This window comes from Papilio xuthus, unplaced genomic scaffold (assembly GCF_000836235.2).
Source record: "Papilio xuthus unplaced genomic scaffold, Pxut_1.1 DF827777.1, whole genome shotgun sequence".
Lineage (NCBI taxonomy): Eukaryota > Metazoa > Arthropoda > Insecta > Lepidoptera > Papilionidae > Papilio > Papilio xuthus.
Window position 1 is genome coordinate 7,448,212 of NW_013530872.1, and position 27,568 is coordinate 7,475,779.

Consider the following 27,568-nt stretch of genomic DNA (forward strand, 5'->3'; position numbering starts at 1 on the left):
CGGTTTATGATTGTATACTCTACTAGGAAATAAACTTATACTCAAATAATAGGTTTGAAAACGTGTAATTATACAAAAACAACGAACCCTAACATAACTGTCAGAAGTTAAGCGTACATATATAATAGGCGTGGATATTTATTTAATTGTAAAAACAAAGATTTGTTTTAAAAACTTAACCTCCTTCACACTTTTTCATGTCATTTTGTGCATGAAAGTTAGAAGTATTTGTATGTGTATAGAAAGTAAAATCCGAAAAGAGATAAAAAAGAATGCAAAAATATCCTTTTGATTTATTTTTTTATATTACATATTAAGACTTAAATTCCACTTAGCACAGTTAATAAATTATGGAACAATTAAAGGTATGAAGTACATGTGATTTTTTTTATTAAACACATCAAAATGTTTTACATGTTTATTATACAATTAATGAAATTGTTACCTATTTATAGTTAAAATGGAATAATAGGAAAATACAAAATTTCAGTATCAAATTGCAGCGTAAGCGTGAGGCGTTAGAAGCAAGTGACCGCGTTGAAGTAGCATCGCAGCACCCGGCCGCGCCCGGAGCCCTGTCCTCGTCGCTGCAGCGCAGACTGGAATAGAAAAACCCGTATGTACTGATCACCATCAACTCCCTGGCTTTATCCGACTCACATGAAGTCGGCACACGAGATTTTACAGTGTAAAAATAACGTTTTGGATTAATTTTTACGATCAACCGCCTGCCTGTCACCATAAAATAATTATTAAATATATTACTATAGCCTTCTATTAAAAATAGCCACACACATATATGTACGTAGAATTTATAAAATGCCGGTTATGGGTAAGTTAATGTAATTTAAGAAGAACATGAATATGTTTCCATCCACAATGTTCGTTCCATATTTAACCGACTTTTTACATTGTATTTTCATTCGATAAAAAGATTGTCGGCTTCTTATTTGCATGCATCATCAGCTCACTATACATACGTCCCGGCTGAAGAGTTCGGAGCCTACTCAAAATCATAGGTAACATAGGCTTCTTATTTACTGTGTTCAATTACTAATTGATTAACATCATAATCTTTTACTTTTACGTACCAAGTCGTTAGTGTCCATGTTAGAGATACGTAGAGGTGCGGTGCGCGGGCCGTCGCGGTCTACATCGTAGCGCGCGCCGCCCTCGTGTAGCGCCCTCTGTAGTGCCACCAGCAGCCTGTCCAGCACCAGCGCTGCGCGCTTCTGTGGCACTATCACTTGCTGGAAAAATATTATCATCTCATTTTATTTCATTTTTTAACAGAAATAGAAAAAGGTTTAAAGCAGTGGGCATTCTACAGCATTAACGGAACTATGTTGAAGACGATTATGAGGAGTGAGGTGTCACTTGATTGGAAGTCTCCTCAGAGTGACGTATAGAACAATCTTTTATATAATTTGAGCTAAACATGTCGAATTTAAATTCTCATTTATAAATGCGTCTTTACATAATATATTTATGTAGATATGTATTGTTATTCTTTCGTGAACTTCATGTGGCCTTTAGAAATAAACCTCAAACGCCATAGGCTACAATATTAGTACGTACAATAATAGCGTGTTAGTTGTTAGCTAATAGTAATATCGTAAACATAACAAATAATTTGTCAAGAACTTTCGTTGGGTCAAACAGGGTACAATTATGTATGAAATTTCATAGAGCTTTTTCTTCTGAAGCTTCGTTGCGTAATATCATATTCAATTATTACAAGTTTTAAAAAAATTAAACATTATGAAGAGATCTACGTAAATAAAACATACATCGCTGACATCATTGGCTTCCATACTTCTGGAATATTCTTCAGGGTATGCGGCGGGAACTGCGGACGCGGCGAGTGTGGCCGACAGCGCAACTGCTACAAACTGCAAGAACAGCATCATCGCTCTGGCATAACACGAACACTCCCTGTAAGTATTATAATGACATTTTAACTGTTAAGAAAGAACACAATATCTGTCTCACTCACTCTCTGCCCAGCTCGTATCACACAAGGTGGTAGAGTTGGCTTCCCTAATCGGTCTCTTCCACTTTGCTCCGTTTTCGACATCAAGGGTTGGCATCGAAAGACGACACTGTGTAAGTCTATGTTTTTTTGGCTTCGTTTTTAATAAACACATTATGTTCCTAATATTAAGTAATTCAAATATAACTTTTGCTTACTTTTTAAACAATATTTATATTTTTCGAAATAGCGGCGAATTGACGGCCACGACATACGATGTAAAAAGGCATTTGTATAATAACATAATACAAGTATCGTCTCCATACGTTTAGTTACTTTATGGAAAGATAATATAAGGACCGAATACAGCTCTTAAATTTAATAGCATAGAGTTTTATATGAAAAATTTACACCTACACGCCGGCGGTGACATTTATGTCAAAACGTAACTTTGTTATTTATTTGAGAGGCATTTACACCGATATATAACTGGCGGTTCACAAAATAATGAGGATACGAAGTGTACAATTATCTGTTGTTTTTAAACTAATAGTAGTAAAGCCAACAACAAGAAAAGACTGGGTTCAACGGAAAAATGTCGCGATATAGAAGAATACAATAGTACGAATTATTTATTTGTAGTGATACTATCACATTAAGTACGTCTACCTTCTATAAAGGGCGGCAACACATCTGCGGTTCCTCTAATGTTGTGGATGTCCATGGCTGTTGGATCGATTAACATTAGGCAACCGCTACTCGTTTGTTTTTGTCTTATAAAAAATACAACATTTATGATGAAAACAGAGCTAAAAATATTTCCTTATTATTTTCTATTTGATCTAATTGATTCGATCTAGCGTTCGTACTTTGCACAATATCTAGGTTATTTGTTTATTCTGAGAGATCTTAAATGACTTTTAATAACTCCCACACAGTTTTAGAGTAATGAACTTTATCTATATTTTCTTCACTATTTGTTTTTTCTTAGCTATGAACTAGTAACCTGATCCCATTGCATTTACAATTATATTTTTGATTGCTGTTACTTACGAGACAAATGAAACATTTATGTTACATATCAAATTACCATGTTATTATAAAACATAAAAGTAAACCAATTTATATTTTTCAAATCCCTTCATTAAAACTGTAATTATAATTTACGTGTTATTTATTCATAACCCTGGCCGAAAACTAATTTAAAGTCGTTTAAATAGTTTCGCCTTCAGGGTTGCTTGTTTACAAATTTTATTTCAAGTTCAATTATCAACACCCCTTCATAAAGCTTAGTTTAATGTAATTAATAACTTCTTTTGGAACTGATCAGCCTTAATACTATTAATGTTCTTAGTTTGTAAATTTTCCTGACAGTCAAAACTTTTATAAAACTCCAAGAATTTTTATTGTTTTAACATGAATACAAAACCTACACAGTTGTATTAGGTTCAATCCTGGGAGTATTTTGTGGACTTTAATTTTTATGAATATATTCAATTTATTTTAGAATGATTTTTTATTACGGATTTTTTAATCTGAATAAATTTCTGATTTCAGTATTCAGTCGGACAAAAACATTATGGAAACATTAAAAATATTTTTGATCTTTAACTTGTAAAGATGTTAATCTCAATTAAAAAGATTACCTAACATAATAATAGAAACGTTTTAAAACTCGGTTTCTTGAGAGAATATACATGATTTTTTTTTATTCCTTGTAAAATGTGACACAGACTTGCTTTTTTGTGTGTTTTTATTAATCTAAATAAAGAAAATGAAGAATTTGATATTTTTTGAGCATCAAAACGAAAGTGATGGCGTCAAGTAAAGTTACGAAGCTAAATTTATGTCGTCATAAATGCAATTGATGTAGAATGATAGTAAATATTATTAAAGGTGCTCTAAACATCAGGAACTCAAAGTACTACCGTAAATACCATCTCGGCTCAATGTTGTGTGGTTAGTTAAAGACGTAGACCCAATTACTGTTAACGATTTGCTTAACGATAATAACGTTTGGTCTTTTCCTTATTGGTAACCGGCATCATCTTAATATATCTATTGGTTACGAGCTTTCATTTATAAATCTGTACATATAAGATATTTATGAAAGATTATTCAAGCTGATATATGAACACGGTAACAAAACTACTGCAACTAGAGGGAACTAATAATAAAAGTTATTTTATGACATAAACGAGCGCTAATAAAAGATTTTATTTTGACAATTTTGAGAGCCACTATTATTTGTTGTATGTTCAAATCTGCCTTAGGAGTGCAATAACAATGGCAAATAGACAATATTTATTTCTAACTTTCAAGAAGTAATGGCCGCTTACTATTCAGATCCTTAGCATCGCTATACAATCGTTAATATAATATGTTAATTGGTCTCAGTTAATTATTGATTATACAATATCTTAATAATATTATTTAATTTACATTATTGACAATTGTAAAAATGCGAGAAAATAAAAAAGAAATGGGTCACATGTGTTGCGGAAAATCCATTTTGTCCGAGTCCAGAAGTGTCATGAAACGAAGGCCTAATACGCTTTATTGACAGACCAATGACAAGGCGCACTTGATTCAAGATGAGAAAGCTTATCCACTTGTTTTTATGAAGCGCAAAAGAATACGAAATTGTTTTTTGTATTATAAGTACGAAATCATGTATAACATGTATATATAACAGTTGACGTTAAAATTTTAAAATTTACAAGCTTCTAATAACCACAAAGTAATATATTTTCGTACCTTAAGCGAATTGTGTTTAGAAAAACAAATGAAATATTAAATGCAATAAAATTATAGTAATTAATGCGTACAAAAATATACGATAGAATAAATTTTATAAATGTTGTAAAATTAATAGAAACAACATTAACCATTTAATTTATTACTGTTTATAACATTAATCAAAATGTATTTAAAGCTCTAGAATAATTAGTTACACGGCACTAATATTAAAAAAGAAAAAATAATATTAATACTTACAATTCAAACACGGAATTCACCAATTTATATCGCACTTAAAATTGCACTTCGCAAAGTTTTTCGTAAGTAATAAGTGAAGGAGCGAGAGCGGTTGCTTGACGGAAGCTCAGGAGATTGTGTAGGGCGGTTTGCGCGGCGCCGGAGCCTTTATAACGCCGCCCAGCCGCCCAACCGGCCAACGAGGCCACGCGTTAACGCACACACTTACAAATATAATATTATATTGTGTAAAAAACATAAATGAATAAATTGTAAAATCCCTTTTTATCTTTATAATCTTGTTAAATCGATTACTGATAGTTTCATAATAGTTTTAATTAATGAATATATGAACAACTAAACTATCTAAAAATCCAGTTTTTTCTCGTAAAATTAGGTATACTTAACACAAGTTTTTGCTTGCTATTTTGTCCGCATGTAATTAAAAAAAAACGTTACAGCCTATGCGTTATTCCAGACTGTTCTACATCAGCTGTGCCAAAATTCATCAAGATCCATTTAGCCGTTTTGGAGACACGTAATAATCCATCCATTCAAATTTTAGCGTTTAATGATGTGCAATTTGTGATATTACAATCTGTGTTACTATTTTCACAAAACTACAATATCTCTTATATGAATAACTCGTATAGAATATGAAATAGTGGTTAAGTTGTACTTCTCTCTATATACAAGATTTAGGCGCTTATTTTAAAGTTTAATTTAAAATTTGTCACTAACCAATTGTATTAATCCTGTGTAGGTGGATCGGTAGTTTCCGAGAGGCGGCGAAAGTTTAGTATAGACAAAAGACCTTAATAGCTTTGTGGCCTAATGATAAGAAAATTTTAAATCTTTTACAAATTAAGGATCAAATACGTACGTAATAAATATAGCGTAAAGAGAGCTCAAGTGTGTATCGCATTACGACTATAAGTAAAGAATGTGCATCATCATCATCATCAGACTGGTCTGCCCACTCCTGGACATAGTACTTCCCAGTTCCTTTCACAGTATGCAGTCTTCTGCCTTCCGTATATGTATATGTATTACCTTACCTTTTACATAAAAACTCTGTTTCAAAATAGTTAAGTTTTTGCGTCCCGGTGACCTAATGTAGTCATCTTTCCCTTCCTTTTTCTTATAAGGAAAAGATAGGAAGTCGAAGTGGACTATCCGGATGAGAGGATGCATGGAAAGGGAAAATGTTTTCTTTCTGTGCATCCTCTCCTCCGTTGATAAAAGGTAGGCAACGCATATGCAATTGCGTATGTCTATGGGCAACGGTCACTTCGCTATTTCAGCGATTTAAGGCCGCTCGCTAGTTTGCCACGTTATGATATAAAAAAAGTAATAGATATAATAAACTTAATGTTGTATGTACAGAATATGGTCGGAATTTTATTTGAACAAAATCTCACCAATTTTACTAACAAGCCAATGGTTACCAGATGTATCTGATACTTTTCTGACAGTACATGATTTTAGTTCAAATAGGCTCTAAAACAAATACCAAATACGTATCAGTGCAATGACGTTTTTTCGGTATTATAAAGAGTACTTCGCTATAAAAGGATTACGCTTATACAGCTATTTTATTGCCCACGCTCACCGATATGACTCGAATATTGTATAAAGTCATTAAATTCCCACGTGAGTATACAATAAGCTTCCATGTTCATAAACAGCCGCTATCGGGTACAAAATTAAAATGCAGAAACGATATGAATGATGATACTTTGACAAACATCACTTATATTTTATACTTTGTTGTGTTTTGAAAAATAACTACATTTACAGTCTGTTTAGCAATTCTGTAGATGATAAGTACTTAAATATCGTTTATGTTATATGTTTTTAGGCTTATTTTTTCAATTACTGCATCATTCATCTAATATTGTGTTTGGGATTGAAGATTAGTGCAATATTTACGTATTTTTATGAATCGCCTTTTGGTATAATAATACTAACTGAATGCAAGTATGTTGTTTCGTTTCTATACAGTATCAATTTCATTTTTTATAAATGAAAAAACAATAACGGTCGTAAATCCCGTCGACTCTTATTCGTCGTTATTCCTTCACCTATTTTGCATATGATCGATAGAAGATACGCTCATGTTACAACCCTAATTTATAATCGTGACACAAATTGGATGCTCCGTACACCGATCCCAAAGATCGCTGAGGCGATGGCGACGTAGCTACTTAGTACTACGTGGTTATTTTTGCTCATGCAGAGGTCACAATAACATTCGCGGGGGCGTCGCGTCTGGTAATGCAACAAGGGGCAACCCCGTCGTCCTAATGTGCCGGTCGTGTCTCTCAGCACGGGGTATATAGCCCTCCGCCACTCACCAGGGACGAGCATTAAAACCGTGATCGCTAAACGTATATAGCGATCTAAGTATTCCACTTATTTTTATAATTAAACGATCACTTATTTTATGGTTGTTCTATTAACTACTTGCTTTTAAATTTAATGTTTTTATGAATCTACGTCCTAAAAAACTTCTACAACTTTAAACATCAGGATTACTATTGCAAATTAAAGTGAGCTTAATCTCTAAGTAGATGAAAATATAAGGCCGAGAAAACACATGCCTGCAGCAGGCATACATATAGATGGCATGTTTGGGCTTGCATGATAAAAGGGGCTGGCACGAGTGAATAATAATAAAATTTCTGACGGAACTTTGACGGAAAGGTAGCTGATACACGCCGATGTATAATAGGCTACTTTTTTTGATGCCGCACTAACGAAGTCACGGGTGACAGCTAGTATAAGAATGAAATAGCAGTAACCATTTATATTTTCTTGTCGCATTTCTAGGAAAACTTTCCCCTAAATCAGTTTCCTTTACTTTTTTCTTTTCTTATTAATTTGCCCACACATTGTACTGCTAATAGCGTTACAATGCTATTTAAATAATTTCTAATGTTTCATGTGTATACGTCTAGCACTAACAGGCATGCAGGTAACTTGCAAATGTATCTTTACAGGCATGTGGATTTGCGTCTTAATGTTATGTATAAGTAAATAATGTTTTTATGTATGTTTGTATTGTATGGCGAATGAGCTGTCATTCTTTTCGTAATCTTTGCTAGAGTCCTATTTCCAGATTTAAATAAATTCCAGTCCAAGTCCAGGTACAGACGTTTGGTTTGCAATCTTTGTGTGCTATAAAATTTCATCCAACGATATTCAAAAACGAAGTCTATTTTCGAAGTGAGAAATTTGAATATATTGCGTTTTATGGATTTTGTAACAAAACCTTTATCTTTTGATTTTGTACCGTAGGAAGTTTATTTGTCTTACTTGGCTTATGCTGAAATTTATGAATGGCGACTTTTATGTGACTTTATTTTTTAAATATTTTTTAAAACTCTAGACACGGTTAAATTCTAAAATAATATCAAAGTATTTTTATTCAATTTAACAACAACCACACGCTGACATGAAGACATGATCAGCTGGCAACACTGCACTGCTATGTTATCTGTTTTCTGCGAGACGCAGAACGGATGAATGTAAACTTGACAAACATTACGATTTTTAAGTTGATATCAGTGTTTAACTTAGTCATTTCTTAATTTGTTGTGGATTTTTATAATGTAAATATCTTAATAATACGTTTCTAAATAACAATAGGTTGTACGCAAGAAAAATTTAATAACTAAAAACGTAAATTGGGTTTCAGGGCGCGAAATAAATCTCCTAATGCGACTTCGGATAAAGACAAGAAGAAGCTCAAAGAAAAGAAGAAAAAAGAAGAATCTGGTTCTAGTAGTAGCGATAGCAGTGGAAGGTATGATTATAAATAAATAACACATTTTTTGTTCATAATATCTAGGTGTCGTATAGGTTATACTTTCAGCGTCCATATACATATGTATATCGATTAATGGATTCATTCTACTACGTACGTTTCTGGACGATTTATATTTAATGTCCATTACGAACGATAAGATATACAAATTGAAGGGATTCACGCTAATTAGCGATTTATTCTAACAAATATGTGACATTTTGCAGTTCATCAGACAGCAGTTCATCCCGCTCATCATCGCGCTCTTCTTCAAGCAGCTCCGGCAGCTCGTCACGGTCATCCTCGTCTTCAAGCTCAACAAGCAGCAGTAGCAGCAACAATGATCGATCCAAAGCTAAGAAAAAGTAATTATTTATTACATTTTCTTAATAAAAGATAGTAAATAATCTAGTGGCACTTCTGATACAAACTGCTAATACAACATGCTGATAATTCCTAGCAATTGCATTATCATGTTTTTGTGACCCAAAGTGACAAATCTTTTTAGTCTAAACTGAATTTGCTTTTTGAGTACATGCACAGCAATGTTTGTGGCAGTGAATTTCTAAGTATAGAAAATTGTAGTATTTTACTTTATTGATTGAATAATATTTCCTATAGAACTTCACCACACAAGAGTCCAATCAAGGATCGCCGTGAGCCAGATAGAGACAAGTTGAGGGATAGATCACCAACTGGAGATAAAAAGAAACCAGTACCACCAGTTGCCAATGACAAACAGAAGAGCAAGGATAAGCAGGAAAGGTAAATATGTTTAATTTATATTATTTCAAGGGTCACATGTTTTGGAGAACAATTTCTCAATTATCCATACATGTCTCCCACCAAGGTCTACTGTCTTTTTATTAATTTTTATTGGGCTAGTCCATGTATCTCTACCCTTAATCGGTCTCAATATATTTACATTTTGTTTTCAGGTCACCTAGTCGTAAGAAGAGAGAAAGATCGCCATTGCCGAGACCAACTCGAATACACATAGGGCGTCTCACTTTGAATGTAACCAAAGAGCATATCAATGAAATATTCTCAACATATGGAACTGTGAAGGTGGTTGAATTCCCTATGGACAGGCTGCACCCACACAATGGACGTGGATATGCATATGTGGAATTCAGTAATGCAGATGAAGCGGAAAATGCGATGAAACACATGGATGGAGGTAAAGTATTATATTTGAAGCAACTTCATACAACTGTGAAATTACTTTGTTTTAAATAAAATGTTGTGTTCAGGTCAGATCGACGGGCAGGAGATAACGGCGGCTCCGGTGCTGATCCCGGCGCGACCGCGTCGGCCCTCACCACGCGCTGCACCACGACATCTGCCGCCCCGCCGACATTCTCCACCACGGTACTTATAGACAAAACAGTATAATAAGCCTTCCTCAAAACTATCAATCGCTTTTTTTTACATCCAATATGAATTGATTATTATTGATCTAGCTAGATAGCAATGTACATGGTACAGTGATGATGATTGTATGGTGCAGGTACCGACGTCGCAGCCCGCCGCCACGTCGCCGCTCTCCGCCGCGCCGCCGCCGCACTCGCTCCCGCTCTCCGCGCCCGGCCCCGCGTCGCCGCCGTTCCAGGTCCTCGTCCGCTTCTTCCCGATAAACATTTGCACACACTCCCATACACTCATTTCGACACACAAACACACACACACCATGTTGAAGCAATCAAATATAAAATAAACAATAATCCAAATAAATACCCTTCACATGGTATTTACACAGTAACACAGAGTAACTCATACAAACCATACAAGACATTGCAGAACACAGAAACATTGCAGTGGTAAGTAGCCTTAGCTTGACTGGTAAGTATATGACGATGTAACATTGTTTCACAATAATTGTAGTTTAGCAACAATCAAGGACCTATATTAATTGGTAATTTCTTGTCATTAAAAGCTTGCAAAATGGAAACTGAGCAGAGTGAGTGATCAGTGTTATCATAACTTTAATACGAAAAAGTGAAGTGCTTATCTGTATTTTGTTCAATATTATTTGTAAAACTAAATGGACTACAGAATTTTGTTAATAAACAGTGACAACAGAGACTTAATTTTATTTCTAGATTTAAACAACCTTAAAACATGACATAAAAAATTTCATATAAGCTTCAATTTCATTAATCTAAACTAAAAATATTTGTAGAGATGGAATTTTAGCTATGAAAGAAAACCCAAGAAAAATATGAAAGATTATTTAATCTAACCAAGCTTTTAAGGAACTAATAAAACAATTATTGTTCATTTTTTATAGCTGTATATATTTTACTCAATTACATAATCTTCATTGCTGACTTCTTGATCTGCCTTGTTACCGATTATTTTGCAATAAGTCATATAATCAGTTACAAGAATTTTTCCTTTATACATGAAATTTTTATTTAGAAGCGGTAATTGTTGCATAGTTCTGTAACAAACAAAAACTTGACTCTACTTGAATGCTCATTTATCTAGCCCTGATTCTAGACTAAGCATATTTAGAAATAGTAACTAAGAAATGTTCAATAAAAATAGTGTGCTACTTACGGATATTGAGGATTCATGTTTTTTGGTCCTCTGACAGGATTCCAAGCTGATATAGGTGACTTGTTAGCTAGCATTAGTCCAGCAACTGCTATGTATAAACCATATTCTTGACAAAACTTTTCCTACAAACAAGCATATACTGAAGCAATAATTGAATCAATTCATTATAATAATGAAATAATTCTTGAAATTAAATTGATAGGATGTACACTGGAACACAACGCATTGTTTAGAAAGACTAAAAATAATATAAATCTCAAATTACCCTCCATTCCGAAAGCAAGAAGTCAGAATCACTGAGTGCAGTTGTAGCTTTCTCAATATCATTTATGCAAGAGAAGTGCGGTAAGTAATTTTCTTCAAGAAAATTTATAAAAGAACTTGGATTACATAAAAACTGATCCACAATGTCTTCAGGTGAATGTGACAATTTTGATTTTCCATTTTCTTCAGATAAAACTATAAATACATAATTCATCTGTTATGTTTACTGCTAATCAAGGAATCTTACTAATATTATTATTGCGAATGTTTGGATGGACGGATGTATGTTTGTTTGAAGGTATCTCCAGAACCACTTAGCGGATTTTGATGACATTTGGCACATATGTAGAACACAGCTTGGAATAACATAGGCTTTTTAAGTTATTTCATAATAAATTACAATATGATCTTTTGAAAAAAGAAAATGCCGCTATGGAATAAAAACTTGTAAACTCACCTTTAGGGTTTAAAACCCTGCCTACACCATGTAAGATGCTGACCGTCTGATCTTTGCCAAGTGACATAAATTTATGTGTAGTTTTTTTCTTCTTAGTTTTGCCTTTTCCTTTATTTTCCTTAATTATACTAGTCTCTAAGCTATGATTTATACCTAACATGATTACAAAAATACATTATGAATAACGACAATTAAAGATTAAAACAATATTTAAGTTGCAATCTTACCTTTTAAGCTAGCAAAATGTAAATTTAAAATAGCTGATCTGACATCTCCTCCAGAACTGTTCAAAACAGACTCTATTAAGTCTGTTGTTGGAATATTGTACAAACTATCATATTTTTTGCTTATTATATCAGATGTTCTTTTCAATGCGGCTCTCAATCCTGTTGTGGAAATACTGTTGAAGCTGCAGACAATGGAGTATTTTTCACATTAAATTAGTTGAAAATTAATTAAGCTTAAATATGACATTTACTCACACAATATGGTGAATCTGGAATTGTTCTTTAAGACTTGGTGTAAATATATTAAGCATTGTATTTTTGCTGTCTGAATTATTTTCCGAACATATGAATACAATTGGTGATTTTGCTCTATTCACATATTGCCTAAAAATAATTTTACATTATTTAGTATCTTGGTAAAAAAAAATAGATAAGTTAAACAAAATTAAACTCACTGTAAAACATTAACAAATTCTGATGGTGTTCTCATGAATGTGTTAGGAAAATCTTCAACCAGTACCAACTTATTACTATTATTGTCTAACAATGATGTAAAATTGGCTGCATTTATAATAAAGTCTAAAAATTTTTTAGATTGCTTCTCTTTAAATTCGTATTCACCTGTAAATGCACATTATAATTAGAAATATGAATGAGTATTTTTTTAAACTGCCCCATATTCTATGTAAATATATATATATATATATATATATATGATAATTTTAACTGAACACCTATTGTTAAAAATAATTTGATACTGAAGACAGCAACAATAAAATGTTATACCATAGATTTACAAGTTTAAAACGTCTATTTAAAACATATTATGTCTGTGTTGTTAATGATGGGGATGACAATAGTTTCTATATGGAGATTTTGGTGTCTGAAGCCCATGGTTAAAATCTCTTTTTTCACACAATATCTAGTCAGTCTTACCATAGTCGCTTGGTAACTCAATATCTACTGGAGTAATCCATTCTGTAATCTTAATACCATGTTTGGTTGCTAATGTTTGTATTGTGGCTGTCTTTCCACATCCCACTGGCCCACTTAGAAGTAATACATCACTTGAGTTTTGCATAGCATTTTTTAACCAGTCTTCAACTTCCTGAATTTTCTTGCTATGAACAGCCAGGTCTTCAACTTTTACAGGTTCAAAGTTTCTCAACCAATTTTTGTGGTTTATTATTGGTGTCTCTATTTCATACTTTATAGGTTTAGCTTTCTATAAATAAATATAACAACTTTAAAACCACTGTCATATTAAGTTACTTGACAAAATTATATACTGTGTAAGAGGAATTATATATTCATACCTCTTCAGACGATTTCCTTTGCTTTGGACCATTTTTAAACTTTTTTGGTGTTGAATTTTCGTCAATGTCAAACATAGGATTTAGCCATTTCTTACCCTGTTAAAACAATACAATTATCGTAAGCACTGTCGTTTTGTACAATAAAAATAAATTATGATTTCAATCGGTGCAGTAATAAATAAAACAAGGAATTAAGTACTTTGTGCATTTTAACTAAGCCATCAATGCAATTCCCCTTAAATTGTTTAATTTCTTATCTTAAATGTCTTTTAAGTTAAAACAAATTTATGTCTACAAACTGAAACTGTAGTAAAAGTCAAAGTATGAAATGTTTTGAAGTTTAAATTTGAGTTTCACTTGTTGTTTTTATTATTTACTCGAAAGAGCAGGCAAAGGAACTAAGCCATACAGCCTTGTCTTTTTTATTTGAGTTTCACTATTTTGAAGTTTTGTATGTGATTGGTGATTGCAGTTTGACGTTTAAATTCAGTTTTACCAGATTTCATAAGAGACTATAACGAAACTTTAAATATTTAGGTTTTCATTGTTGTGTCTTGGTTGCAAAGAGTATATAAAATTTGCTTGATTGTGTCAAAAATGCTCTTAAGATTTCTTTAAAAACGGTGTATTAACATTTCTTTTTATTAATTTACTTACTACGCAATAAACTTTATTAGTTACCTAACCTTTTAGTTCTTGGTTCTCGTAAAATGAAAATAAATATGCATATGAATATAACTAAAACATTAAAAAGTCGTTCAAAAATTTGTGTTTTATGAAAAATGAAAGAACATTCCTTTGCCGATATTAAGATATTGTATAAAAATAACAGTTCGGATTTACGAAGTATATTGTTAAAGTTAACTCCTGAAAATTAGATATTTTCAAGAGTAATTTTTTTACGAATATAAATAAAAAAATACTTTTAAGAGTTCAAACATAAACTAGATAAAATATTTCACCTTAACTAATTTTTAAATAATCTAAAAATCTTTGAAATCATTACCCTGACAAAGAGATGACAATTTGACAATTATTATTTTAAGCAGCTTTGTAAACTCGTTGCCAGTTACGTAAAATGTCTTGTCTTTAATATTTTTGTAAATGTACAATAAGGCTAATTTACACATTTAAGAAGTAAATGTTTTAACCCTGTAAGTACAAAAAAACCTTAGAATAATTGACTATATCCAACTCTATTATTCTTTCTTTATAATATAGGTTTTCCTAACGTGCACGAAGTAATTGCGCATTTTATTTCTAGGCAATGCAGGCCATCAAAGCTTTGGGAGCATCCGCTCCTTCTACAGTTCTTTCAGTGCTTAAAAAGGGTGCATTTGCCCCTGTAGTTGGACAAATACGTCAAACCCATTTACCGGCTCCAAATCCAAATGAAAGGCGCCCGTACTCTCCGTTCCAAAAACCAAGTAATATGGCAGAATATGCCGTTGCTAGGCTTGACGATTTATTAAATTGGGGAAGAAAAGGTTCAATGTGGCCTATGACATTTGGATTAGCTTGTTGTGCAGTTGAAATGATGCATTTTGCTGCTCCGCGTTATGATATGGACAGGTAAATTATTTGAAATTATTGATGTAAAATTGTTCTCTTGTAAAATGTTACTGCTAATCAGTAAATGGCATCAAGTTGGAATAGAACTAATCATGCATCACTAAAATGACTATTTACATAACTGTTGGGTGGAAATTATTGTAAGGTAGCTGTTGGCTGCAAGTCCATCCTTGGTGAAGAAAAGAAGGCTCGCTTTAAGAAAAAAACTATATGTATCTAAATTTCATTGAGATCCATTCAGCCATTCTGGAGATACCTTAAAAGAAACATCCATCCATCTGAACATTTGCATTTATTATATTAGTAAGATAGAAATGGTCCAGTGAACATTTCTATAGGATGATTCCTACCATAAGTTATCTCTTATTTCTATGCCTTTTGTTTTATCATATCATTTATAGTTGGCATGATAAATATTCATAATTACTTGTAATGAAATAAATATATTGAGAAACTGTTGGTCCATAAATTGACCATACAAGGATAGCAATTTACATATCTTAAGTGTAACTCTTTTTGTTTGATAACTGGAAAAATACCTACCTGTCAACAATAAACAACGGTCACTTTGCTATTTCAGCGATTTTAGGTGGCTGCTCGCTCGTTTGCCACCTCATGATATAAAAAAAAAATATTTCGTATTTTTTATATCATGATTAGTCAAAGCAGAGTGAGAGAAAGTATTGTGCACAAAAGGCATTTCTAGCCGAGACTAATAGCTACTTATGCCAAGCTAGGCTGTTGTATTATAAAATTATATTGAGAACTGTTTTACTAAGCTGAACATTTATTTTTAGATTTGGTGTACTATTCCGTGCATCACCGCGACAGTCCGATGTGATGATTGTAGCTGGCACTTTGACAAACAAGATGGCTCCTGCATTGAGGAAGGTTTATGACCAAATGCCTGAACCCAGATGGGTTGTGTCTATGGGCAGTTGTGCTAATGGAGGTGGCTACTATCATTACTCTTATTCAGTTGTAAGGTAAGACATAAATTCATTCTGTCCATTTTTCTGCATCAAAACCAAAAAACAGTTTTCATCAGGACTTTTTATAGAATGTAAAGTATGATTGCGGGGGTAAAAGGTGCTGCAGGTTGTTTTTCTATAAGGTGGCAAATGAGGAAGCAAATTTTAATTATTCTCCCCAGAGTTGCAGGCAACTGCAAATGTTAATTATTAGGCAATGATTACATTAAGCTTTTTCATTGACAGAGGCTGTGACCGCATTGTTCCAGTTGACATATATGTACCAGGCTGTCCTCCCAGCGCTGAAGCTTTACTCTATGGTATATTACAGCTACAGAAGAAAGTAAAGAGAATGAAGACAGTTCAAATATGGTATAGGAAATAGGCATTCTGTTAAATAGAAAAATCAATGTAATTTATCCTTGATTCAAAATAAAGTGATCATGTAGCAGCAGTTAATTCTACTGTTTTACTTTAAAATATAGTTTTTTTTATTGCAATATATTTTTATTACATAAAATTAACACACACTTTCCAAATATAAAAATGTATGCTTGGTAATCACGTTTTTTGACTAAACTTCGTAAATTCTTTACCAAAACAAAATCCTCAATTTTCAAAAATTCAAATTTCTTTTTTTCGGACAAGAAATCCGTATTATGTTATTAACTTAATGTTTGGTATAAGAAAATAACTAACCACAGTTCTCACGATAGTATAAAATTGTGTACATCTTTACGAAATTGATTTATTTAGAATTTTTGGGCATTCTAAGTTGCTATTGCCTTTCTTGACAATATAGGATAAGATAACAAACGATAACTATTATGCTAATTTGCATTAATTCGCAAAAAATATACGAACTGGCAAAAAAGAACCGCCTAGATGAAGTGAAGTAAATTGGTAGTCACTTAGTGTCTTGAAATCAATCCCCAATATTTACATTCTTCAGATTACAAAGCATTTTCAGAGTTTTTAAATGAAGAGGATAAAATACCAACCTTTATCCTGAGCACTGCCTTGCTTTAAACATCTGTTGGGGCAGAATGGGTACAAAAAATCGTATTGGTATAAAAATCAAAAGTTTTAATGGTATTTTCTGAATCGCACCAAGCTTTCATTTACTTTTTAGTATACAGAATTATATTTTTTTTGTAAACTATAATACATTTTCCAGTTAAAGTTCATGACATCATGAGGATACAAACCATTGAATATGCCTTAAAAGATTTTATAAATTTAATTTTGTCTGACTTGATGCTCATTAATTATTAATGTTAATGGCACATACAGAGTTCACTAAATAATAAAAATTATTCGCCTGGAACGTAAGCATATCTAAGAACACGCCATTATGAAACACACATAAAATGGTGTGGTGATGCAATGGAGTAACAATTCTATGAATTTGTAATCTACCTTCATAATGTATTTATATTTCTCAAACAGACGTCAAACAATATTGATGTCAGACAAAATGTATTCCACAATACAATAATATCACATATTTTTAAATGCATCAAAACGAAATGTCGAATGCTACGTAACAGAAATAATTGTTTTAATTACAAGAACACATGCAGGGCAGGAGTGGAAATAAATAAATAAATAGAACTCCACTGGTACAATCGAAAAACCATTATGAGATTTTTAACGGAAGTGTAGAATGCACTCCCGATACGATAATAATTTATGTGATTTTATTCCATTTGTATGACGTTAAATAAACCAATTCTATATTTTTAACACTAATTTACAGTCTAATATTTACATTTTATTTATAAGTATATATAAATATGTATAATTATATCGATAGCGATTCCGATAATCCTATCCTTCACATAATCAGCAATTTAATGTATAATTAACTAAATGGTCACAATAACAACTCGATAGATATTCTCAGTAAATAAACAAGCAGTAGTGTACCGGCCGGCGGCGACGAGCGCCCGCACTCCCCGCCACTCCTCGCCCCGTATTGCACAAGAGAAGCGCCCCCGCCGCCCCCCCGCTCCAGCCACACCTCAACACAATAAATAATTCTCTAAACCGATAAAGTGAAACGATATATATCTAAATAAGTCGTACTCACACTTGGGTGTATCGTTCACGCTGTATTTACATCAGTTGTGGGCGGGGGCGGGTCGCTATCATCGCGGCTCCTCCTTTTTCAACAGATCGAGGGGAGCCAGGGGAGCTAGGGGCGGCGCGAGTGGGGGTAGGGGCGCGAGCGAGCCGTGTGCACCCAGCTGTAGCGAGCCGTGCCCCGGGTGGGTGCCGTGCGGACCGTGAGCGTGCCCGTGCCCGTGCGCCACGTGGCCGCCGTGCAGCCCGCGGTGCAGCAGCGGCCCCGACTTGAGCTGCTGGTGGTGCGCGTACGCGCTCAGCATCTTGGCGCGGTCCTCCTCCGCCCGAATAGCCGCCTCCACGAGCGGCGCGAATCTCATGTGCTGCAGCGGATCGAAGGTTCGGTACGGGTCCCAGGGTGGGGGAGGCGGATACGCCGGCAGCGTGGGCGGCGGCCGCGGCTGTTCCTTGCGCTCGTCTTTCGGTTCGGGTACTCCATTCCGTAGCGGAGAGCGCGTGCGGGCTCGCTCCATTTCGCGCTCGCGCGCTTTGCGGCGTTCGCGTTCTTCCCGTTCCCGCCTCTCGCGCTCCTCCCTCTCCCGCCGCGCGCGTTCCCTCTCCTCGTGTTCCCGGCGCACCTCGGCCGCGGCTGAGACGGGCGGCCGCACCCCGCGCCACGCGTCGTGCAATCCCAGCGGTGGCGGGTGATGCACGCCGTGCAAGGAGGAAGAGAGGGCCAGGTCGCGCGAGTAGGGCGAGAGACCGAAGGCGCCGGGCGCGCCGGGGAAAGCCCCTGCGCCGTAGCGCGCGAACGGCGACACCCCTGAAACGCCCAAATCTCTGTGAGTGGCGAGGGCGAGGGGGGCGAGAGGCGTGAGGGGCGCGAGCGCGGGGCGGGCGGAGTATCGGCTGCTACCTAGGTGCGGGTGGTGCGGCAGGTAGGGTGAGGGCAGCTCGTAGGGCGAGCGGTAGGCGGGGGGCGGCGGCGCGGGCGCGGGGAAGGCGCGCAGTTTCTCCTTGTCCGCGCCGCTCAGCAGCGCGCCGCCCGACTTCTCCTTCTGCTGGTGATTGTATATCTCCCACGCGATGCGGACGTGCATTGCATTCCATTTTCCAGTTTTCTACACAAACAAAACATTTAAATGTTGATACGTGTGTTCACCACCAAAAATAACCAATAATAATATTAATTCCGTTAGTATAATTAATTTTTAAAATAGTGTCATGCAGGGTGTAAGTAATTGCTAAAGAGGAAGACCTACCGCGGCGGCGGGGCGTGGTGGTGGTTTAGTGGCGGAGTCGCTTGCGGCCGACACTACGGGCTGTTAACATGAGGCGAGGCGTGTTAATGATGACAGAGCAACTTAATTTGCTAGCATTAAAGCTTAAGTTAACATATGAAATAAAAAATACAACTATTTAAGAGAACCCATGTTCCATATAATATGGATAACAATCATAAAACGGTAAAAATACATTTAACAAAATATAAGTAAGTAATTTTGATTTCATTCAGTATAGCTATGAATTATTTTTTTTAATTAAAATACCGAAAATATTTCCGGTTTTACTACTACAGGATTCTAAACTAACTATGTTACTGCTACGGTATTGTGCTAAAGAATGAATGAAGAATCAACGAAATACAACTACCGAACTCTGTACTAAAATATAAGCGAAAGAGGTTAATTAACAGGAAATTAGAATAGCACTTGTATTGAACTTATGTTAGATTAAATCAGAAAAGCTGGACGTGAATGAAACCAGACCCAAATTACCCCATATACCAGATTCCAATCAAAATGAGATTTCGGTATAACCCATAAAATTGACTGACTGTTTATAATTGAAATAGACTTTGTCATATTTTACATCTCATAACGAAAGGAATACATTTGAGCATTATACATGTCACCCAAAGAATGTGAATTTCGTCAGTTTGTAATCAGGCTAAGGTTTATTATTATAGACTGATCTTGATCAAAAGTTCTTAATGTATAACCATGTCCAACTTAGGAATCTATCTCTTTAGCAAAAATACCTGAGGCCAATTATAAATTGACGAAATGTCTATTCGGTTAGTGGACATAGTTAAAATAAGTATATTGAAATAACACGTTACCTTGGGAGCGTAGGTGGTGAGCGGCGAGGGGGGCACGTAGGGCGCCGTGGGGTGCAGCAGACTTGATGAGTACGGGTACCCGAGTCCTAACCCCGTCCGGTACAATGATGACATTTTGCTAACGTCTTTAAACTGAAATTGACAAATGAAAATGACAAACTGAAAAACAATTAACGACTATGGAAAGTTATATTTATATTAAATTTTGATTCATATTGCTTTTACAGCTCAAAGTTATAAGGCTATCTAATTTACTAGACTTTGGTAAGGGCAAGTTTTAGTTGAAGTTGATGCGTTCTTAAACAGCTTTGCATGATTGCTACACGAACTATAACATGTTTCGATATTTTTTATAATTCTTATTTTATTTATTAACTCCTAATGCTATCATAATACATAAAATCTTCGTGGTAATATACATATAAAACTGTGGAAGAGGATTATTTGGTGTAAAAAGAAGATACTGACCAGTGGTGAGTGCGGCACCAACAGCTGGTGCGGATGGTGCTGCGTGGGCTGCGCAGGGTGCGTGGGGTGTGTCGGGTGCGTGGGATGCGCGGGGTGTGTGGGGTGCGTGCTGTGCGGCTGATGCTGGTGCACGTGCGTGTGCTGGTGCTGGTGGTGGTGCAGCTCGGTGCGCACGCCCACCGACCCCACGCCCACGCCGCCTACACCACCCACTGCGCCCACCGCACCAGCCGCCGCTAGGAACCGATTATCCAACTCTCGCCTCAGTAAATCAGCCCCAGGACCTGGAATACATTTGTTTTGAATTAAAAAAACTTCATTTTCATAGAAATCCGAACTAATATGTAACTTCCAATACATCAGCAATTACTATAATTTGAGTATATTACTTAGAAACTGCAAGTATTCCTGGTTTGTAAACATTGTTATAAAAATTTCTATTTTCTAACAATTTAAACGATTAAAGCAAACATGCAACTTACTGGATTGAAAAAGTGATTCTGCAGAAAATGGATTGGGATTGGGCGGCGCTAGCGGAGCACCAAAGAGAGGAGGCGCAGGGGGGAACGCCGGCCGGTCTGCTGCCGTTGGCCTGCTGGAAATATGAATCACCCCATCAAATACAGCGAACATTAAAAAATGTAGATAATATTGTAAATACAAAAAAACAACTATATGTAATACCAACATTTTTGTAACGATGGTTATGTACCGTCATATAATGCAACTCTCTCCTTATTATATGTGTTTATTGACACATAATGGTAGTCGCTTAACACCTTACATCCAATAGAGTCGCTCTGCGAGGTTAAAACTTTAGAACCGCGGTGACAATGAATGTATAAAATCTAATATATACCCTTTCTTAAATCTGTTTTTATAAAAGTATCGGTGATAATGTATGAGTGATGTGGCGGTATACTCACGTTACCCCCCAGTGCGCGGGCGGCTTGGCGCTGGAGCTGATGCTGGGCACGGTGGGCACAGGCGCCAGCGAGTGCGTCAGGTGAGCGGGCGCAGCGGGCGTGGGCGTGGGTGCGGCCAGCGGTGCCGTCAGCCCAGCGCCCAGGGAAGTCTGCACATCATACATACAACAACTGACAAACTCTAATTGTTGCAAGTGATCTAGGCTATTTTTTGTTCTGAATCGAGACAAGTTGTTAATCGCATTTGATCGCGCAAAGTAAGGGCGAGCTACTTAACGTTACTACAATGACCTTACAGCTTTGGTGTTTCAAATATTGAGTAAATCGATCGATGACTAAGACTTTTGTTTCATTCCAATGTTACCACATTTTGAAGAGGACAAATCCACTATCACAAACTTACTACGCTGGCGCAGCGACCCATTCTGGGTCTTGTCTTCCAATATATATATATACATATATAATGTACAAACCGTAAGCGGTGCTGCCAACGGTGCTGCTAATGGAGCTGCGAGCGGTGCGGCCAACGACGATGCCAGGGGAGCTGCCAGCGGAGCTGCTAGCGGCGCAGCTAGAGGTGCTGATAACGGCGCAGCTAGCGGCGCAGCGAGTGGCGCAGCTAGCGGCGCGGCTAGTGGCGCAGCTAATGGCGCGGCTAGTGGCGCAGCCACCGTTGCTGCGTGCGGCACGCTCAGCGAAGACGCCGACACGGGTGCGCTCGCCGCAGACGCAGGCGTGCTTCGGGACAGACTGCTGACGTTGCTGCTGAAAAAAGATCAAAAACAATTCTTTAACACCACAAGACTGTTATATCTGAAGCCAAAAAATTTTTAATTGATTAAACGACAATTTTGTTTGTTTTACTACATATTAGAAGAAAGAAACGTACCTGAAGCTTTCTCGTTCCCTGCCTGGGCTGTGCCCGCGCGGGGAGTAGGAGAGCGGCGCGTGTGGAGCGCCCGCCGCGCCCAGAGAGCCCGGCGTGTGAGGCCGCACGCCTTTCGGGGTTTTGGGGGCGACTAGTGGAGACGCTGATAGGCTTGTTCTCTGTAATTATAAGTTTCAAAGGTAAATCTAATGTCTCATAAACCCTTATTGTTTAATTTATATCCTTTAACGAACAATTCCAACGATAATAATGTTTTCAACGCATCTAAATCATCTTTTTGTGGTGTGTCATCTTTGTGGCCCAAATCGTTAAATTTTGCATAGTTTGATTAAATTCTTTAAGTGATTCTTTTAATCATTGTTTTGTTCTTTGAAAATAACTAACCGTGTCACTGGTATTCCTTGGCGAAGCCGCTGCTGGTGGTAAATATGGACTGTGTTGTAACGTGGTGGCGTAAGGAGCATATAGAGGAGGATACGAATTAGCAGAGTAAACCGCAGGAGGAGGAAAGCCATTAGAGGCGGCTAGAGTGCTGCTCGTGACGGGGCCCTCGCTCCTAGGCGGCTCGCCGGAGGACACCACCGCCTGTCTCGAATCCACAGGTTGTGCGAGTGAATGTGGATGGCTATTATTTGATGAGGGTGTCGTGATTGTTGTTGCGCCGGTGGATATCGGCGCATCCACATGATTAATTGGCTGCATCATAGAAACGGGCGGCTGCAGCGACGTTGAATGAGGTGGTAAACTCAAACCAGGATGTTTCATGTGCGAGTAACTTGACATAGTGCTGGTCGTCGTGGAAGCCAGAGAGAGCGGCGCACCGATGTGATTCGGTGTAGAAGTCGCTAACGGATTGGAATTGCTCATGGGAATACTTTGGTGGCTCATAATGGAATGGCTGTTGATAGAATGGCTTAAATGAGTCGCCATCTGATTAGCAGTCGATGGTATATAACTGGGAGCGATATGATTCGCGACGCTAAACGACGAGAGGTGCGACGGCCGGTTCGCATACGGCGATTGAACGGAATGTTTTTGCAAACTGGTTTGACTTTGATAAGGAATCGAATGGCCGTGAATACTGGAACTTATACTCGAGTTTACATGACTAGACCCGATTGTAGGGGGATACGAGCGGGACGCGGCAGGAGAGTGCGGCCGTCCGGGGACATTCTGGTTAGGAAGACAGGTGGTATTCGAGGAGGGGGTAGAAGTTTGAGGGAGACCGCTGATGCGATTGGAAAACGAAGTGGGAACAGGATGAGGTTGTGAGGAGGGAGGGGGATTCCGAACATCGTGTCCGGGCATGACGGGGTGTGACTGCGGGTGCGGCACTCGGCCGGGCAACGCGGCGTGCGGATGCGCCTGCGCGAGGGGAGAGGGCGGAGCGTGCTGCGGCCGTTGTGCATGGTGCGCGTGCAAGTCCAACGGCGCCCCCGCCGGCTCGCTCGGCTCCGTCCGCGTCTCGTGGTTCGTGTGACGATAGTCAGGAAGCGCAGCGGTCGCGTGGCCTTGGTACGCGGTGTGCGAAGGGAAGAGCGGCGAGGGCGCAGGCGGCGCTGGCGGTGCAGGCGTGGGACTGTCGGCGGCGGCGCGAGCGCCAGGCTGCAGCTTGTTGTTGCTGGCGGGCCGCTCAGGGGTGTCCGGGCCCGCCGCGCCAACCGGTCTTGCAGGTATCTGTGTGGCGGCGTGTCCATCGAGCGCGGGGATATGCGCGCTGCTTGGCCGGTGTGGGGTGTCGGCACGGAAGGGCGGAGGCGGTAGCGCGGGCGGGGGCAGGGCAGCGGGCGCCGGCGATGGGGCAGGCTGCGGCAGCGGCGCGGGCGCGGGGCTCGCGCTGCCGCCGACGGGCGCACGCGACAGGGCCAGCGCGCCGCCACTGCCGCCGCGAGCCACCAGTTCGTTCTTCCCACCGGCGCCCGCGCCCGCACCAGTCACTCGGAACAGAGAGCCGGCGTCCGATGCCTGAAAATATGTTTAAAACTATTTTAAAACCAGTAAATTCTCATTGTCATCTTAAAGTTTGACAATCGACTTAAAACAACAATTTAAATGGGTCTTCGTATTGCAAGTAAAAATTGTGTAGTTAAGCTACAGAAAAAACACTCACATCATCCATTGACACATCGTGATATCTTGGTGAGGCATTTCTACTGTTTTCTGGACTCGCCTGCAACAAAGAAACAACCTCATATAAATACAGGGAACAAAAACAGGGTCTTTTTGTTTTCTACGTAGACTTATATGTAAGAAAACGTGAATAAATGTTTTCAATAATATGGGGCCTATGGCGCGGGCTGATTAATATACGGCGGCGAGTTGCATAAATATAATATTGCGGCACGAGCGCGACTTTGATCAGATAACTGGTGCACTCGCGCCGTGCCGACCCGCGCCGGCCGGCAGCTGCGCGCCCACATGCCGCAAGTATTATTACGGATCCTATTATTAGCTGAATGTCAATTCATTAAAGGCGTAAGAGTCTATTAGTTTCTTTATTAAAAGGCAAATAGACAATTTATTGACATTCAAACTATTGAAATTATGTTGTAAGACACAACATAATTTCAATACTTTGAAGTATTTGAGTATGTATAAAATGTTGTAGTGTGTTAAGTGAAAATAAATTACTTTATGCTTTGACGTTTAATTAAGATGAATATCTTAAATTCTGTAAAAGTGAATGGTGTTAAGTAGAAAACGCATCGTTTAAAACGAATCTACTACACCCATGAAGATCAAGAAGTTGCCTTTTTATATTGTTAGTAAACTTTATGCAGTGTAAAATGTTCACCACTTAGAATCAAATTGAGCTGCAATAAATAACTAGAGTGCCTGTTCGAGTTACGCTTTCGAAAAGTACATGAAAAAAAGAAATAAATCTGTCGAATATGGAGGAGTTATTTTATTTATTATAACCAATTCGTATTTAAGACGTAAACGAAAGTAATTGAGATATATTTATGACTACATAAAGCTCAATAAAACTAGTTGGATAACCAACTCGTTTACGGTTATAGCAATTTAGTCTTTGAATCTTTTAATAAATGTAGGCGGAATTTTTGTTATGTGTAGGTAATTTATACTGGACGTAGTCATATAGGGTTAACAATATTTCATCTAGTGTATAATTAAAATGAAGTAAACAAGAACGTTTACATTTTTATACGGCACTACTGCTTGTCGAACAATAATTATTTACTTCCTCCAGTTTAATTATAACACGTTTATGTGCCTCGATAATAGTTAAGAAATGTTAACAACCTGTTATTACCGTCCAGATACTATCGTTTAAAGTTTTTTATTGTTGTTAGAGAACTTAATGATAAAACTAATAAGAGACATTCGAATTAATACAATAATTGGTGCTCACGAGCTATGGTGTAATTAGAACCTCGTTTTTAAATCTTGAATCTAAAAAAAAGATAATTGAAGGTTTTTGATCTCTTTTAAAATATTATTCCAACACTGCGATAACTTTATAGGAGACACTCGGACCCAAATAATGTTATCCAAGGCAATAAAGATGCGGTATTACTGAGCAATTCAGCCGACGATCATCGAAAACACCCGAGTGAGTAGCAATTGAAGCACTAAGGAACACGCTCAAAGGCAAGTGGCAAGAAGAGGCAGTGAATCGATCGGCCGTAAGGGGGCAAATCGTTTCAGGAGCGTTCCGGCAATTGAATGTTTAGTGTTATCCGGCGAGGGTGGGTCGTGGCTCCGGTCGCGTCGCAACAATGGACTGATAAATCAAGTATGTAGCGCGCGTGCGGCCGAGCGCCGCCTCCGCCCAGACGCGTGCACAAAGGACGCCGACTCGCCGCTCTTGTCACCATTCCTAGTGCACTTTTGGCGTTTTTAATTCGCATTTAGACATGCCCTTTTGACGTGCCGCTTTTGCAATGAAAAAAACTTATATTCCTGTCATGTTTGCCGCGCAATGGGGAACGTGTCATCCGGTGTTGTTAAATCAAACGTACCGCAATCGACGCCTCTATTATGAAAATTTTATTGAAAAAATGAATTAAACAACCCAAGTCTTATCACAAAGTTCTTAGTCCTTTACGTGATTAAAACGTTATTTCAGCAATACAATAAAATAAAATAAAAAAACATTTTCACTGCCGTGCTTTTAACAGAATAATGCAAATCATACATCCTACGATAGATGTCAGATTAGAACTAATTTTTATTATAATTTCATCGCTGTTTAAAAAAAACTATACTTAGCATATAAGTTATAAAAGTTAAATAGACATATTGAAATACTTTCACTTACAAATCTTTCACATATATTATCTTTTTAGTCACATAAGGTAAAAATGTACCAAAATTAGTCTACAAGATACAAATACAAGACATTCAATGAATTATGGAACAGTTACACTTTTAAAATTCAAAAACGTACTCCAGTGACAGCAAGATTAAAAACCAAACAGCTGCTATTAGAATCATATGTATTATGAATGCGTTTTGTTGAGGCACATGGGTCCAGCAAATAGTTTTATACATCTTAATATATGTTAATTTTGGAATAAATGTTTTCAATTTGCAATTTTATAGGCGACACGGCAGTTATTCAGAAAAAAATGATTTGTTTTCATGAGATGTGATACACAATAGCGCCGCCGCCAGCTGTTTATTCAGTGTCGGCAGCACGTTCATCGCGCTACTGTATTCATCGGAAATTCATATACGCTATGTAAATTATCGAAAAATACATAAAAACACATATATTTAATCAATGATTCAGAAAAATAGACAATTTATGTTTTATTATTTAGTACATATTGATTGTAAAACGCAGGATATTGAACCGTTCTATATATCTTAACAATTAAGATGATGATTATGGGTAATGAAGTTTCACATAAGACTCCAATCCGGCCGTCTACGCATATTTTAAACATGGTTTCAATGTTTGCTTAAGTCTAACAAACACCACGCTATTACGTCGCGTGCAGAGAG

The 27,568-nt window shown here is 37.3% G+C and overlaps 6 protein-coding genes across 6 annotated transcripts in view; 2 read left to right on the forward strand and 4 right to left on the reverse strand.

Annotated features, from left to right (window-relative positions):
• Positions 1-508: 508 nt before the first annotated feature.
• On the reverse strand, positions 509-5,080 carry LOC106115723 (uncharacterized). The gene is made up of 4 exons (XM_013309185.1): positions 4,970-5,080; positions 1,791-1,935; positions 1,092-1,250; positions 509-599 (listed from the first exon to the last, which is right to left on the reverse strand). Exons 2-4 carry the CDS (start codon positions 1,908-1,910, stop codon positions 519-521), a joined length of 360 nt encoding a protein of 119 aa, XP_013164639.1. The 5' UTR covers positions 1,911-1,935; positions 4,970-5,080; the 3' UTR covers positions 509-518.
• A 3,362-nt stretch (positions 5,081-8,442) lies between these two features.
• Positions 8,443-10,839, forward strand: LOC106115618 (RNA-binding protein with serine-rich domain 1-B). The gene is made up of 7 exons (XM_013309053.1): positions 8,443-8,562; positions 8,649-8,756; positions 8,984-9,121; positions 9,378-9,521; positions 9,695-9,936; positions 10,010-10,127; positions 10,267-10,839. Coding segments are annotated over exons 1-7 (879 nt in total). The 5' UTR covers positions 8,443-8,560; the 3' UTR covers positions 10,394-10,839.
• Positions 10,840-11,035: 196 nt separating this feature from the next.
• On the reverse strand, positions 11,036-13,933 carry Rad17 (Rad17 checkpoint clamp loader component). The gene is made up of 10 exons (XM_013309091.1): positions 13,782-13,933; positions 13,583-13,678; positions 13,203-13,491; positions 12,722-12,887; positions 12,522-12,650; positions 12,267-12,448; positions 12,040-12,192; positions 11,584-11,777; positions 11,319-11,440; positions 11,036-11,199 (listed from the first exon to the last, which is right to left on the reverse strand). The coding sequence occupies exons 1-10, from the start codon at positions 13,788-13,790 to the stop codon at positions 11,058-11,060; spliced, it is 1,482 nt and encodes a 493-aa protein (XP_013164545.1). The 5' UTR covers positions 13,791-13,933; the 3' UTR covers positions 11,036-11,057.
• Positions 13,934-14,615: 682 nt separating this feature from the next.
• On the forward strand, positions 14,616-16,627 carry LOC106115634 (NADH-quinone oxidoreductase subunit B 2). Its single transcript, XM_013309072.1, has 4 exons — positions 14,616-14,736; positions 14,847-15,154; positions 15,952-16,140; positions 16,372-16,627. The coding sequence occupies exons 2-4, from the start codon at positions 14,850-14,852 to the stop codon at positions 16,508-16,510; spliced, it is 633 nt and encodes a 210-aa protein (XP_013164526.1). The 5' UTR covers positions 14,616-14,736; positions 14,847-14,849; the 3' UTR covers positions 16,511-16,627.
• A 563-nt stretch (positions 16,628-17,190) lies between these two features.
• tay (tay bridge kinase) lies at positions 17,191-24,391 on the reverse strand. Its single transcript, XM_013309402.1, has 9 exons — positions 22,982-24,391; positions 22,598-22,755; positions 22,182-22,473; positions 21,709-21,857; positions 21,265-21,377; positions 20,783-21,066; positions 20,315-20,446; positions 19,455-19,514; positions 17,191-19,313 (listed from the first exon to the last, which is right to left on the reverse strand). The coding sequence occupies exons 1-9, from the start codon at positions 23,903-23,905 to the stop codon at positions 18,276-18,278; spliced, it is 3,150 nt and encodes a 1,049-aa protein (XP_013164856.1). The 5' UTR covers positions 23,906-24,391; the 3' UTR covers positions 17,191-18,275.
• The window catches only part of LOC106115585 (fibrosin-1-like protein), a 54,474-nt gene continuing 50,989 nt past the window's right edge, over positions 24,084-27,568 (reverse strand). Inside the window, exons 6-8 of the mRNA XM_013309014.1 lie at positions 24,708-24,767; positions 24,260-24,562; positions 24,084-24,218 (exon numbers count right to left, since the gene is read on the reverse strand). Of these exons, the coding sequence (XP_013164468.1) occupies positions 24,084-24,218; positions 24,260-24,562; positions 24,708-24,767 (498 nt within the window). The remainder of the gene's footprint in view (positions 24,219-24,259; positions 24,563-24,707; positions 24,768-27,568) is intronic.

Bases quoted from the DNA above. Each gene is read 5' to 3' on its own strand.
- Rad17 (XM_013309091.1), bottom strand. The intron at 12,651-12,721 runs GTGAGTTTAATT...AATTATTTTTAG, and splicing joins GAATTTGTTAATGTTTTACA to GCAATATGTGAATAGAGCAA. The intron at 12,193-12,266 runs GTAAGATTGCAA...TAATCATGTTAG, and splicing joins ACATTTTGCTAGCTTAAAAG to GTATAAATCATAGCTTAGAG.
- tay (XM_013309402.1), bottom strand. From the start codon at position 23,905: ATGCCCGGACACGATGTTCGGAATCCCCCTCCCTCCTCACAACCTCAT. The intron at 22,756-22,981 runs GTTAGTTATTTT...TTATAATTACAG, and splicing joins CAAGGAATACCAGTGACACG to AGAACAAGCCTATCAGCGTC. The intron at 21,067-21,264 runs GTAAGTTGCATG...AATGTATTCCAG, and splicing joins AGAATCACTTTTTCAATCCA to GTCCTGGGGCTGATTTACTG.
- LOC106115723 (XM_013309185.1), bottom strand. From the start codon at position 1,910: ATGATGCTGTTCTTGCAGTTTGTAGCAGTTGCGCTGTCGGCCACACTC. The intron at 1,251-1,790 runs GTATGTTTTATT...ATATTTTTCCAG, and splicing joins AAGCCAATGATGTCAGCGAT to CAAGTGATAGTGCCACAGAA. The intron at 600-1,091 runs GTACGTAAAAGT...TTTCTATTCCAG, and splicing joins ACATGGACACTAACGACTTG to TCTGCGCTGCAGCGACGAGG.
- LOC106115618 (XM_013309053.1), top strand. The intron at 9,522-9,694 runs GTAAATATGTTT...TTTTGTTTTCAG, and splicing joins AGCAAGGATAAGCAGGAAAG to GTCACCTAGTCGTAAGAAGA. The intron at 10,128-10,266 runs GTACTTATAGAC...TGTATGGTGCAG, and splicing joins CGCCGACATTCTCCACCACG to GTACCGACGTCGCAGCCCGC.
- LOC106115634 (XM_013309072.1), top strand. From the start codon at position 14,850: ATGCAGGCCATCAAAGCTTTGGGAGCATCCGCTCCTTCTACAGTTCTT. The intron at 15,155-15,951 runs GTAAATTATTTG...ATTTATTTTTAG, and splicing joins CCGCGTTATGATATGGACAG to ATTTGGTGTACTATTCCGTG. The intron at 16,141-16,371 runs GTAAGACATAAA...TTTCATTGACAG, and splicing joins TACTCTTATTCAGTTGTAAG to AGGCTGTGACCGCATTGTTC.